Raw genomic sequence first — 14025 nt, forward strand, 5'->3', positions numbered from 1 at the left:
AGTGAATGCATTAGAAAACATAGAGGATTTGGAGGCACACCAAAAATGGTTCAATCGAGGATACCTGTTGCATAGAGGCGTACTCTATCGATACAGTGAAGAACAGGAAGACGACGACGCCAGATTGGTAGTTCCCGAATCCCAGTGGAATAATATTTTACAAGCATACCATGACGATCCGACAGCAGGACATTATGGTGTTGAGAAGACCTTCCATAGAATCTCAAGACGGTACTACTGGCCGAAAATGAGGCAGTGTATTACCAAACATGTTGCCCACTGCCTAGACTGTCAAAGATATAAATTAGCCAACAGGAAACCCCCTGGATTAATGCAAACATCCACAACTAACCAGAGATTTGAAGTACTAGCCATCGACTTATTCGGACCTCTGCCCACATCCAAAAGAGGCAAACGGTGGATTTTTATTGTAGAAGACACGGCAAGTCGCTGGGTGGAACTATTCTCGTTGACCGACGCAACCGCTGAAGCTTGTGCACAAGTCCTTTTGGAGGATATATTCCTGCGTTATGGTCTACCCCGCAGAATTTTAAGCGACAATGGGGTACAGTTCGTTTCGGCCGTAGTTCAGCAGCTTACATTCTGTTTGGGAATCAAACAGTCCTTTATTCCCATGTATCACGCCGAAGCTAATCCCGTTGAAAGAAAGAACCGAGACTTAAAGGTTCAACTTGGAATATTGGTTGGAAGAGAACACACAACATGGTGTGAACACATACCCGCCATACGTTTTGCCTTAAATACAGCAAACTGCCAGAGCACAGGCTATACTGCCGCCTACCTAACTTTCGGACGCGAGCTCCGAACTGTGCAAGAAGTAACTAATGATTTAAGTGTCATAGTACAAAACGAAAACTTCGTTGCAGAGATTACCCCCAGGTTGCAGCAATTAGCAACCTCACTTAAGCTTGCACAGAGTATTACTGAAGAGCGTCAAGATCGTAATCAAGCATATGAAAATGCGAAACGACGGCCTGACCCAAAGTATAAACTATAAACAAGGTGATAAGGTGTTACTACGCTGCCACTTCCTCAGCAATACGCAGCAGGGGTATTCTGCTAAACTTGCCCCTAGAAGGGACGGACCGTATGAAATCTTAAAGCAGCATGGGCCTACAAGTTATACAATCGTAGACCCCAGGGACAAGAGCACCCCACTAGGTGTATACCACTCTAGCGCCCTTACTCCATATCAGGAGGGCGACACTATTACGGCTGAGCCCGTAAGGACACTACGTAAGCGAGGACGGCCCAAGAAACAGGGACCAGCTACCCATACTCCTACAGAGTCTTCTCGAGCTACTCCAACTACTGGCGACTCGTCGAGACGCCTTCCTCGCCAGAGGGGGAGACTGTAGCGTCTGTAGCAAACCGAGCCGGCCCTGTCTTTCCACACCACGGCATGATCGATTGGTGTCGATTGTACCCGACCCCACTACCACATGGACTCGAGGTGGTGGTAGGTACTCGGAGAGGCCAGGGCATTTTCAGTCATTCGACAATCCAACATTCGAATCCAAGACGTTGAAAAGTGAAGACGTGTAATAAAGACTTTAACTCTCAGCGTTTCTTTAAATTTCGTTAACTTAATTTTTTTTTTGTATTAAGATTTTAGACTCAATAAAGTTTTAATCATAACATTACAAAACCTATTTTTAAACACGTTAAAAAAGTTGTAACGAGTTTTCCCCGAAAAGTACTCCATTTTTTGGTTATTTAACGTTGAAATATTCGATTTGGAATTTGACGAAGAAGAACTTTCTTTTCATTAGCTACAACTTTGATTCTGCTTGGACTATAGATTTCATGCATACACCATTCTTTTCACTTTTTTATAAGCTATATTTTTGCTAAGAATATTTTTTTCGATAAGATACTTACTTTTTGAGTTATTTGCCAAAAACCGTCCAAAATCATGTTTTTTTTTAAATGAACATATTCACTCGCAAATAACTCGAAAAGTATTGACTTAGGGAAAAAACTCTATAGAACAAAAGTTGCTTAGAATTAGTCATTTTATCTAATTCGGGACTTATTTTGAATGTATATTTTTCACTCCGAGAAGGGGGTATTCCCCTCCATTTTACAAAAATGGAGGGGATGTAGAATTGTAAACTTTTTCTTATATAATAAAAGACAATTTCAACTACCTATTCCCAAATTTTCATCCTTTCTTTATTTTTTTTTTGGGGTCAGATTGTTCTTTGATCTGGCCTGATTGTTCTGTTTCGAGCCTTCCGTAGCTAGATAGTGTGATGCCTAGGTATTTAAACTCCATCGCTTGTTCTATTACCTGACCTTCCAGCTCCAATTTACATATTATTGGATCTGCTGTTATAACCATGCATTTTGTCTTTTGTGAGGAAATTGACATGTTAACTATTCTGGCGATTATGTTGATTGGTACAGCATACGTTGTACTAAATCATCTTCACTTTGAGAAATTATTATTGCATCGTCCGCATAACAGATAAGTTGTTTTTCTCCCATTTGGTATCCTTTTTTAGTTCTTACTTTTTTTATTATTTCGTCCATGATCATGTTGAACAATAAAGGACTCAAGGAATCTCCCTGTCTTATCCCATTGCCGGCTTCAATTGGGTCAGTTAGTTCATCTTCCACTTTTACTTTTATTGTGTTGTTCTGGTAGATGTTTTCGATCGTTTTAATTATTCCTAGAGGTACCTCTCGAGTATAACAAATGGATAACGTACTTTAATGTGACCCTGTCACATGCTTTCTTAAGGTCCACGAAACATAAATATGCCGTTCAAAAATTAATAACCATTTTCAATTTAATTGCAGCACGAAACTACAACCGCATCATTATTCCAGTCCAATCAGAGAGTGCAGCAAGCGCCTCTACCGGTTTCGAAACTTATTAGTCTCTCATCAGGAGGCACATATGCTGCTCTCTCTGACCCAACTAGGACAAACCATTGTTGCCAATCGGCGGATAATTATCCGATTTGCGTACCTTTTTGAGAGTTGTCGTATCTTCTTCGTATCTGTAAATAAATCGGATATTTGCGGATATTTTTCAGTGTATCTACCATCGACTAAAACTTTCTCATCCATATATTCACAGCAACAACACATTAATTTTGTTTGGTTCCACCCAAATTTTTATAAATAGCCTATACTGGATGAATGTTAGTGACATCCGATACTTTTCATATTTTGACAAAAGGGACATGTGCCGATTCTTTTGCTTAGAATTTAAATGCACAAGTCCATCCACTTAAGGCATACTAAATACAATTCAAATTTCAAAAACCGTCTGCAGTCCGATGTTATTTATGAGTTTTTAGTTTTTAGTCTTTAAACTTATGAAAGCTAATTCATGCACGATTTAGTTTTATTTCCATTTTATGTAGTGCAGTGCTTAAGTAACCAGGACTCGAAAAAAATAATGCATTTTAAAAGCATGGACCAGAAATTTTGCACATATGCTATTAATGTAGCTGTAGTTTATTTTGTATTGATTTATTTATTATTTATTTTTCCAGTACCTAGTTTTAGGTAGTTATTACGTTTTAATAAAGTAATATTTAAAAGTGTTTTTTTTTTTACTTAAATAATTATAATAAATTAATATAACGATCCAAATAATGAAATATTTAGATTTATTTATTTATTTAGTTATTTATAATTTATAACACTTACGATAATACAAAATACGTATAATATAATAATAGTAAGTAAATAGTATTTACATACATGAATTAGGTAATAATCAGCTAGGATACGAGATTTTCATCTATAAACGAAAATTTATAAACCGTGAAATAGAGAATCCAGTAGATTAAATAGGGGAGTACATATATAGATTTTCACTTCGGAAAAAATCAAACAAGATAAAACTTTTTGTAATTTCATTAAGAAATATTTAATAAACAACATATCAAAAAGTTCTACTCGAGAAGTGGGTGCTTCGTTTTTTATTAAACAAATGAACAGCGAAGTTAGATGTTTTTTTAAATAACTCCGAAAATATCATTTTTAGAAAAAAAAATGACTTAACCATTGAAAAATTCAGAAAAAAAAACCTTAGATAAAGAATTTTCTAAAATTAAATCTGTATCTTCTATAATTTTTTAATTATAACGCTAAAGTCACCCTTCTCACAAACATTGGCGCATTGTAAACTAACGTACGGCGAAGTGCATGGTTGAGTTATTTTAATGTAATTCTTTAACTAATGGATCGAATGAAATTTTACAAATTGAACATGAAAGAAGAATAATTAAGCTATCTTATGGTTATAATAGGAAGAAATAAAATATATGGGCATAACTACGGTGTGGGCGGAAAGTGAGCCTTACATGAATTTTGTTTAAAAATGATTTAAAAATGTGTAACTAATACAGTTTTTCTTATAAAACTCTCAGTTTTGCACAACTTACCTTTCAAGCATCTTGCTAAATGATGTTTCATTAAAAAAAATCTCAAAAATTTAATTCAAATGATATGACGTCTCAAAAAATATAATTTTTGAAATCTTCGTAGTTTTATAGAATTACCACCACTTTAAGACGGTATTACTCAAGTTGCAACAGATCTATTACAGTTTTATAAGTGTTTTTATAAAGCTTAGTATGTAATCTCTAAAATGCACTTAATATATTTTACTTTTGAAATAAAATAAACTATTTCTTTTTAAGAAAATTAAGAAAGATAACAAAAATGTAATACAAAAACCGAAAATTACCAGCTAAAAAAATGTTTGTACAAAGTGATCAAAACTTTTTTTTGTAAAACTTACCTAAAATACATTTAATATTAAGCTTCAACAATAATAAATGTTCAGCAAAAAACAATTTTTCTAGCTCTTATACAGTATGTCTGCGTAACTGGAACCTATTGATAACTTTTTTATTATCCACTAGGAAGAATTTCCTGTAGCTGGCTGTATACCATTAATTACAAGTAAAATTTAATAAAAAATTTTGGTCTTGGTAAAAGGTATATTATTTTAAAAAGCCCTATAGGGCTACAAACATCGAACAGAACGTTTTCGCTCTAAAAAGAGCATCATCAGTGTTGCAAGAACATGGTGAGCCAACCAAAAAATACGAAGGTCAAAGCCTTTCAAAAATGGACTAAAAGTCACATCAAAATGCTAACATAGCATCCATCCTTTGGAATTTGCTATGTTAGCATTTTGATGTGACTTTTAGTCCATTTTTGAAAGGCTTTGACCTTCGTATTTTTTGGTTGCAACACTGATGATGCTCTTTTTAGAGCGAAAACGTTCTGTTCGATGTTTGTAGCCCTATAGGGCTTTTTAAAATAATATACCTTTTACCAAGACCAAAATTTTTTATTAAATTTTACTTTTTTTATTATCAGTTTTACGAAAAAAGTTATTGTTTATAAAATACTCTGCATCGTATGTAATCTAAGATTCAATCATCAAATATCAAATTTAATTAATGTTATACGAGGTATGTCAGAAAATCTGAATTTCACTCAAGAGTAAAGTACCATTACATTTCACAATATCGAAAATTGTTATTAAGAAAAGTTGTTTGGAATTAAAAAATTTGTTTTAGTGTTCAATTACATCCTTCTAATTAAAATATTGTGAATAATAAAGGCACTTTTAAGAAAAATTCATATTTTTTACATATCTCGTATAAAATTAAAAAAGTTTGATGTCTGATGGTTTTATCTTAGATTTTAGACCAGGGAAAGCATTTTATTAAAATTAACTTTTTTTCGTAAAAGTGATAATAAAATAGTTCTCTTAATTGAAATAAAGTAATGATGAGTATCCGTAACTTGAGAAAAAATTTAAATTTTTTTTCGATTAGAATGATGTGTATATTTAGACATAGTTTCTAATTTTAAACAACTTTTCATAATAGCATTTTTTGATATGCTGGAATATAAAGGTACTTTACTCTTTAACGAAATTCATATTTTTGACATAACTCGTATAAAATTGATAAAATTTGATATATGATGGTTGAGTTTTAGATTTTTGACTATTCAGAGCATTTCATTAAGAATAACTTTTTTTCGTAAAATTGATAATAAAAAAGTTTTCCATGTGGTTCCTAGCTACACAGACACTGTATAAGAGCTTCTGTATAAGAATTTTCAAATTGTAATGCCATATTCGGATTCAGCATAATCAAAAATAAAATAGAAACATTTTTGATCAAAGTAAAATGATGAATTTAACGATATTTTTAATATTATTTATACAAAACAATTGTTATTGTTTAAACAATTAATAAACAATTAGCGGCCAAATCTGCGAGTAGAACTTTTTACTTTAACATGTATGTATATAAACTAACAAAAAAAGTTTTAGAAAAATATAAGCTTGTTTGAATTTTTCCGAAACAATGCATGTTTTCGTTCTAATTGCACTCCCCTAAAAGGGCCGGTTGTTCGAACGCTAATCAGAAATGGAATCAACTGATCATTATCAAATATTTAATTACTGTCAACGTCAACTTTGATTGGGTTGCTGAATTGATTACTATGGGATTAATTGATTAATTAATCAATTATGTTAATAATTGTTACGTTAATTGATAATTAATTAATCAGTCAATTATGTTAATTATCATAATTATAATTGATTACAATCAACTGATTGGCATACGAACAACGGATTTTGTTATTTGATGGTTGTTAAGGGGACTAAAAGAATAACATTGGCAACATTGATTTTAATAACAGAATAATTTTTGATCTAGCGTACCTTTTCGTGACAAATCGGATATTTTTTGAGCGATCATCGGATAATCTAGAGAAATGCGATTGGCAACACTGGGACAAACCCCGGCGCGCAGTCACGGATTGCAACGAACGAAACGGCAGGGATGCCATAGCGGCAACTGCTATCAAAAAACTAAGTTTTCAATCTAATAACACATAAAACAACATCCAAAAACGTTATTCTACATCCTACCAGACTGAAAACAATGGGAACCTTCTCTGGTAACACCTCTGAGGCTTCTACAATTTTCAAGCCATATCGGATGCTGAGACTAAGGAAGATGAGGGAATTTTACAATTTATAATTCACGTCCCATCTGCTCAGCGCGGTAATGTTCCAACGAGAATGGTTCCCTTCGTACTCCAATCGGAGTAAACATGTAAATCAAAAATGAATACCCATTATCAATTTCGTTGCAACACGAAACTACGGCCGCATCATTATTTCAGTCCAATCAGAGAGTGCAGCAAGCACCTCTACCGGTTTCGAAACTTATTAGTCTCTCATCAGGAGGCACATATGCTGCTCTCTCTGACCCAACTAGGACAAACCCCGGCGTGCAGTCACGGATTGCAACGAACGAAATGGCAGGGATTCCCTAGCGGCAACTGCTATCAAAAAACTAAGTTTTCAATCTAATAACACATAAAACAATATCCAAATATGTTATTCTACATCCTACCAGACTGAAAATAATGGGAACCTTCTCTGGTAACACCTCCGAGGCTTCTACAATTTGCAAGTCATAACGGATGCTGAGACTAAGGAAGATGAGGGAATTTTACAATTTATAATTCACGTCCCATCTGCTCAGCGCGGTAAAGTTCCAACGAGAATGGTTCCCTTCGTACTCCAATCGGAGTAAACATGTAAATCAAAAATGAATAACCGTTTTCAATTTTTTTTATAAATATGCCGGTTTGTTGTATTCCAACGATTTCTCTTGAACTTGCCTCATTATAAATATAGTGTCAGTGCATGACCTTCCCGACCTAAAACCTTGTTGTTCTTCTGCTAATGTTATAATTTCATTGAATTTGTTTGTTATCACTTTGGTTGTTAATTTTAATGTTGTGTTTAATGAGTTAATTCCTCTGTAATTCCCCAGGTCCGATTTGTCTCCTTTTTTGAAGAGAGGTATTAGGATGCTTGATCTCCATTCTTGTGGTATTCTGTTTTGTTCTATTATTTTTTGTATTAGTTTTAATAGTTTTAGTTAGATCTTGTCCTCCCTACTTTAGGAGTTCGTTCGATATTCTGTCCTCTCGTGGAGATTTTCTATTTTTTAATTTTCTTAATGCTTCCTTTCCCTCTCCCTCCTCGATGTTTATTTCTTCGTTTGTTGTAACTTCAGGTGTTGGTGGTTTATTATCGTCATCTTTAACAAATAGAGATCGGAAGTAGTCTGCCCATGTTTCCTTCTCAATGTGTTTCGCTTTTATTAATTCGTTCATCTCCTTTCTTTGCCCTCTAATCAAAAGACTCTGAACGGAGTTAATTGATTGATGTTTCAGCGATTTTCTCAATTAGCAATGTCTTTATTGTAGGTCCAGCAATATGTGGAAGCCCTAAAAATAGATAATTACAGCAGAGATTACGTGGATAGTAATAGACAAAAATCTTTTACAGTCTAGTCATTTTTTCTTGATTAAAAATAGATGATAATGCTAGGATCAAAATCTTATGGATAGAGCAAATGAAGACTAATATAATAAATACGACAATTCATAAATGTTGGTCCTTTCAATCACAGATTTATGGACGGACAAGAACGTTATCCTGATAACAAAACCTTTCCGTCTTTACTAAATTAGTCTGTTTCTTTTTGATTTTATCGTATAAATTGTTGCAATAAAATGATTAATACTTATCATTTGTTTTTTGGGTCTTTCTCTAAACAGTCGTTTAAGAGGAAACAGTAGCGATCAACAGGTAGCGAAAACGCGTTCCAAGATTGCGGCTGTAATTTTGAATATTTTTTTCGAGATATTTGGCACACGTATTCGTAATATAATAAAGAATGGCGGTACAGAGCCCAATTTGAAAAATATATTAATATGTGGAAATTACTCTGTAATTAAATACATTATTAAAAAAACGAGCCTATACCGCCATTAAGAAGAACAAAAAAATACACTTTCTTCAAATAAACATTTTTATCCGATGCCTAGATTTTGTGTCATTTTGGAACTACTAATGAAATAAAAAATTTTAGTAGTTCCAAAATGACACAAAATCTAGGAATCGGATAAAAAAGTTTATTTGAAGAAAGTGTATTTTTTTGTTCTTCTTGATGGCGGTACAGGCTCGTTTTTTTAATATTGTATTTATTTTTAATGGCATGGACTTATGTCATTCAGCCAGTCACAACATGAGTATTAGTGTCAAGTGTAGTGTGTATGTTGAGTAAGTGTCTTGTTACTTTGCAAAGTCGACGTCATTGTCTTTGCAAAGAGACGCTAATTGTATCCGAACGTCTGCGGTCCCTCCGGTGAGTACCGATCCTACAAGGACAGAAACAATATTGTATTTAATTACAGAGTAATTTCCACTTATTAATATATTTTTCAAATTGGGCTCTGTACCGCCATCCTTTATTATATTACGAATACGTGTGACAAATATCTCGAAAAAATATTCAAAATTACAGCCGCAATCTTGGAACGCGTTTTTGCTACCTGTTGATCGCTACTGTTTCCTCTTAAGATAATTCCGTAAACTCTCAAAACATAGTTGCCATACATTTTTCTGTAAACAAAACCATTTTTGCCAGTAGCCGCTGTACTGGAATAATGCCATTAACTAATTTACTCCTTTGGGATTAAAGAGAAGTGTTGTTGATAAAGTGTAAAGAATTCACCCAAGAATTAAGGAAAATAATACTGGCAGACAAAGTGCTATTCTCCCAAATAAGCCTTTACGCATATTACTAGATTAAGTAGCTACTGGATACTTTTGAAGACTGATTTTAATAATCCACAATCTAGGTCCAGGTAAACTCTGATACACCCTAATACATTCTAAAATAAATTTTTGTCCACTTTAATCCTCTTAATTCATCATCATATATCATACATCTCCAAGTGGAGCAAAGGGCACCTTGCGGTGTTTCAAGTAGCATGAGGAATGATGGTGAAGTTGCTAGTCCCACGCATCATCTGTTGAGTTCCGTCCAATTTTGTTTACTAGTTTTCTCCATTCTCTTATGTTTTTTGCTATCTTTTTTGCATCGTTCCATGTTAAATTATTTTCTTTGAGTTCTTTCTCTATTGTTCTTTTCCACGTATAAGATGGTCTACCCATTCTTCTTTTGCCTTGAGCATTGTAATGTAGAGCTTGTCCTCTTAATTATTATGTTGTTTTGTTTGCTGTACAACTGTCAAAGCAACTCTCTAATATCGTTCTGATATTCTCGTATGTCTGCTTAAAAATCTTTTTTTGTCTCTGCTTATATACAAAACTACGTTATCTATTACACTTATTAGATGATAAAGAGATGATTATTATTTTGCCGTACATAGTTTTACGTATTTCTAAATTGATTGTTTTTAAGGTGAAACACCAACTGAACTAGAAAAAATAAAGAATCTCAATGAGGCGCCATCTTCGCCCGAACAGTGGGATAGAGTTCTAAGTAGATCGATGACAGCTACACTATTCGACTCTCCCACTAAGAGTAGCGGCCCTTCCAATCCATCTCAGGAATCTCAACCATCTCCAATATCTGTATAAGCTTTGTTTGCTCAAATACTATTTATTTTAGACGGCTATTGTTTAAATAGTGAACAATTAATATTGGTGATGTACATTAATTCTGGGTTTATTGGGGTTCATTCTCGAATATTTTAAAAAAATATGGTTTCAATTTTGTTTGTGCAATAAAAGTGAGATTTTACGTCGAAATAATTTTAGAGAATCACGATTTTATAAATGATATTCGCTATGTTTGTTTATAATCTTGTGCGATTTGTTTTATTTTTGTTAAATGTTTTTACTCGTTAAGTCCAATTTATCTTACGACGGGGACGTGGACGACACGGCTGTCTTACGGCGCACGTTGAAGAATCGTCTAATATGAAAAGCATAGCCTAGTTTACCTTACAACAAAACGGAGTGACACCGGGGATGCGTTTTAAGGCTGATTTATCTTAGAACAATAGACAGCGCACGTTCCAGTTGTCGCCCCGTTCCGTTGTATAAACTAGCCAATGCTTTTTATATCACACGATTCTTCAACGTGCCCCGTTAAACAGCCGTGCCGTCTACGTACCGTCGTAAGATAAATAAGTTTATTGTTCTACGGCACGTGCGCCGTCGTAAGATAAATTGAGTTAGTTGTATTTAGGGCTCACTTTTTTTATTATGTCCTATTTAGGACTGTTCAAATTATATGTTGGTGCTGAGATGATTACTTCTATGTGTGCCCTTAGCTTTCCTAATACTACATTTTATTATCATGCCATAGTTTTAAATACTTCTATGCAATATTTAGTGACTTTTTTTTTAATTTCCTTGTTATATATTTTTTAATAAACCGTTCCTTACCTAAGTCTGAGTACCACTTCAGAACGCTTCGAAAACCATTATGAAATGGTTTTGGCAAAAACGTTAAACTGTGCCTTATTTATTTCGCTTTCATTCATATTATTACCCAAAAAGCGATAACTGAATTATTTTTTCGGTGCATGATCCTCAAGGTGTCACAAGTAGCAATCTTAAGGAAAAACAACGAATATAGGCATATGCCTATATTCGTTGGTAAAAACAGTGCAACGCCGAGCTTCAAGAATAACGATGCGACCACAGACGCGTCGTTTACACAACATGGTAGGGTGATTCATTGTGCAATAAATTTTAGTTGGTGACAAAAACTACTTTGGTTTTGTATTTGTTTGGTATTGGGGTCAAAATATTGTGTGATATTAAAAATAAAATTCTTATATATAAGTAGTGCATCATTCGAAATAAGTAAAACAACGTGAATCTTAGTACACTCCATTCAGAAAAATAAACTAGCATCCTGATAGATTTGTTAATCATACGAGAATAGTTAACATTTGCATGGCGATTGTCCCTTGTTTCTCTACTATATACGCGTTAGTTCAACTAACATTACCTAAACTTAGTCGTGTCGTTAGTCTCCAACCTCGTCGCTGCATTATATTTATCTTGGCCTTAATAAAACTTGTTTAAATAATCTGTAGTTTGATATTTTAATGATACATATATTGACTATATTTCATTCCAATTTGCGGTACAGTATAAGCAAAAATGATCGCTGGCTTGAATAACTAGTTAAATAAACAATATAAGAAAAGTTCATAAATGCATAATGGTTAACTGTATAATCACAAATAAAATCACAAAATCACATAGTGGTTAACTGTATAATCACAAATAAAAATGTGTATATTACACACGTTTCTACGAGTACCATATATTGTTATAATCTTTTAGATCTCCTGTACCGGCTGCTGGAATAAAGTATAGTTGCCAATTCTTAATTAATATTTGTGCTACTTTTAACAATTATAATTTATATACGAGAAAGATAAGTGTAAAATCTAAAATATGTGATAATAATGTTCCTCATAAAAAAATTAAATAGCTTTTAATATTTTATATCGTGATTGGTTTATGGTTGTTATACTTTATATACGAGTACTTATTTATTTATGATTAACTTAAAAACATACACAATACCACAAAAGATATTAGGAAAATAAAATGTTACGTAAGAGATTACTTGCCTTACTTTACTTCTTTTAATATAAAGACTTTTATAATATAGCAGTTATTAATTTGTTTTTAATGTACGACAATTCCCCGAAGTCCTGTTGTCACTCCTATGATCTGATTATATAGCTCAGTGCCAATGAATAGGGCTTTTCATCGATTGTCATTTTTTTTCTAGCTTCTGTCATGTGTCACATAATATTAATATATCTACGTCATACGTCTTTGGTTTGTATCATTGGTATTACCAATAACGTACGACATAGATATATTAATATTATGGGACACATGACAGAAGCTCGAAACAAATGACTATGAATGAAAAGCCCTATATAGACGCATGCGTCTAAGGTTCGTTCCAAGACGACACATTTGTACGATCCCCTGCCACGAAATCGATTGGACTGTTTTAATGCGCAGAATCGCCCTTGAACGGTTTTCTTTCGATCTCGAACCGATTACCGGTACGTAACCCTCTTGAAACGTATTGTTGTACCATTTCAAGTTCGAGTTACGCCTGAGCCATTTTCATTACGAGTACCACTGTACCACTAGTAGTTTGCTAGATGGTTAGAAATTAATATTTCTAACATGTTCATTAAACATCACTTCAACTTCAAAATCTTTCTCAGAATCGATATCTGACATTAAATCGTTGTCTTCTATGAAAAAAAAATAATAAATTATCCATATTTATAAGATTAATTTGAAAAAAAAAGAATTAATAATTATTTAAACGGAAATCAAGATTCACAGGTACTAATAGCGTAAATTGTGGATTATTCTATTATTGAATCATCAGCTGATCTCATAGCAGTGACCAGTAAAAATGAAAACAATCCTAACTGCGCAAGTCAGTACAAAATAGTTTCTGCTTGAAGGCATGTATCAGAAGTACCGTTCAGTTACCGATTTCGAAGCGGTACATGGTACATGGATCTCTTGGAACAACACAGTGTACGATACGAATAATTGTTCATGTTCGCTTGGAACGCATTTTTTATAATGCGCATGACGAGGGCAGTACAAAGGACCGTTTTCATGTCTCTTGGAACGCGCCTAATATTCGTTGCAAGTACATAGTATTATGTCATTTGTCAAGTGTTTCAAGCATTGAAGGGATTCAAGCCATAGACATATTAATTAAGGGTAAACAAGGTATACTGAGCAAAAAAGGGTAACGCGGAAGCAGTCGATCGTTAGACCACTCAATCCTTAAGAGCCAACAGTAGCGCGTTATCAATATTAGAGAGATATTGCAAATTTAACACAGCCTACGTTGCGCTATTTACACCGCGCTATTTAGACAGAATTGACATTTCTCAGACGTGTCATAATACAGATATTGCTCAACATTTTGGTGGCGGTATTTTTACGGCTCGATTAAGATTAGTTGTTTGTGTAATTTGTATGCAATTTTGGATCAAGATTTAGTTAGAAGTTCTCATTTCGGCCAATGCTAATGATGAAGACATCTAGTTTATCATCTTGCATAACATTCTGGAAGATGAACATACACCTATTCGTATTAC

At 33.7% G+C, this 14025-nt stretch overlaps 1 protein-coding gene across 4 annotated transcripts in view; it reads left to right on the forward strand.

Moving 5' to 3' along the window:
* Positions 1-11244, forward strand: part of LOC114339763 (anoctamin-5) — a 202643-nt gene extending 191399 nt beyond the window's left edge. For 3 of the 4 annotated variants that reach the window (XM_028290441.2, XM_028290442.2, XM_028290445.2), the window contains one exon: positions 10311-11244. In XM_028290441.2, coding sequence (XP_028146242.1) covers positions 10311-10489 — 179 coding nt within the window. In that variant the 3' untranslated portion in view covers positions 10490-11244. Of the gene's footprint in view, positions 1-8304; positions 8614-10310 lie in introns of those variants that run through there. The other variant, XM_028290444.2, reaches the window with a different exon arrangement.
* The last annotated feature ends 2781 nt before the right edge of the window (positions 11245-14025 follow it).

Source organism: Diabrotica virgifera, chromosome 1, assembly GCF_917563875.1.
Source record: "Diabrotica virgifera virgifera chromosome 1, PGI_DIABVI_V3a".
Lineage (NCBI taxonomy): Eukaryota > Metazoa > Arthropoda > Insecta > Coleoptera > Chrysomelidae > Diabrotica > Diabrotica virgifera.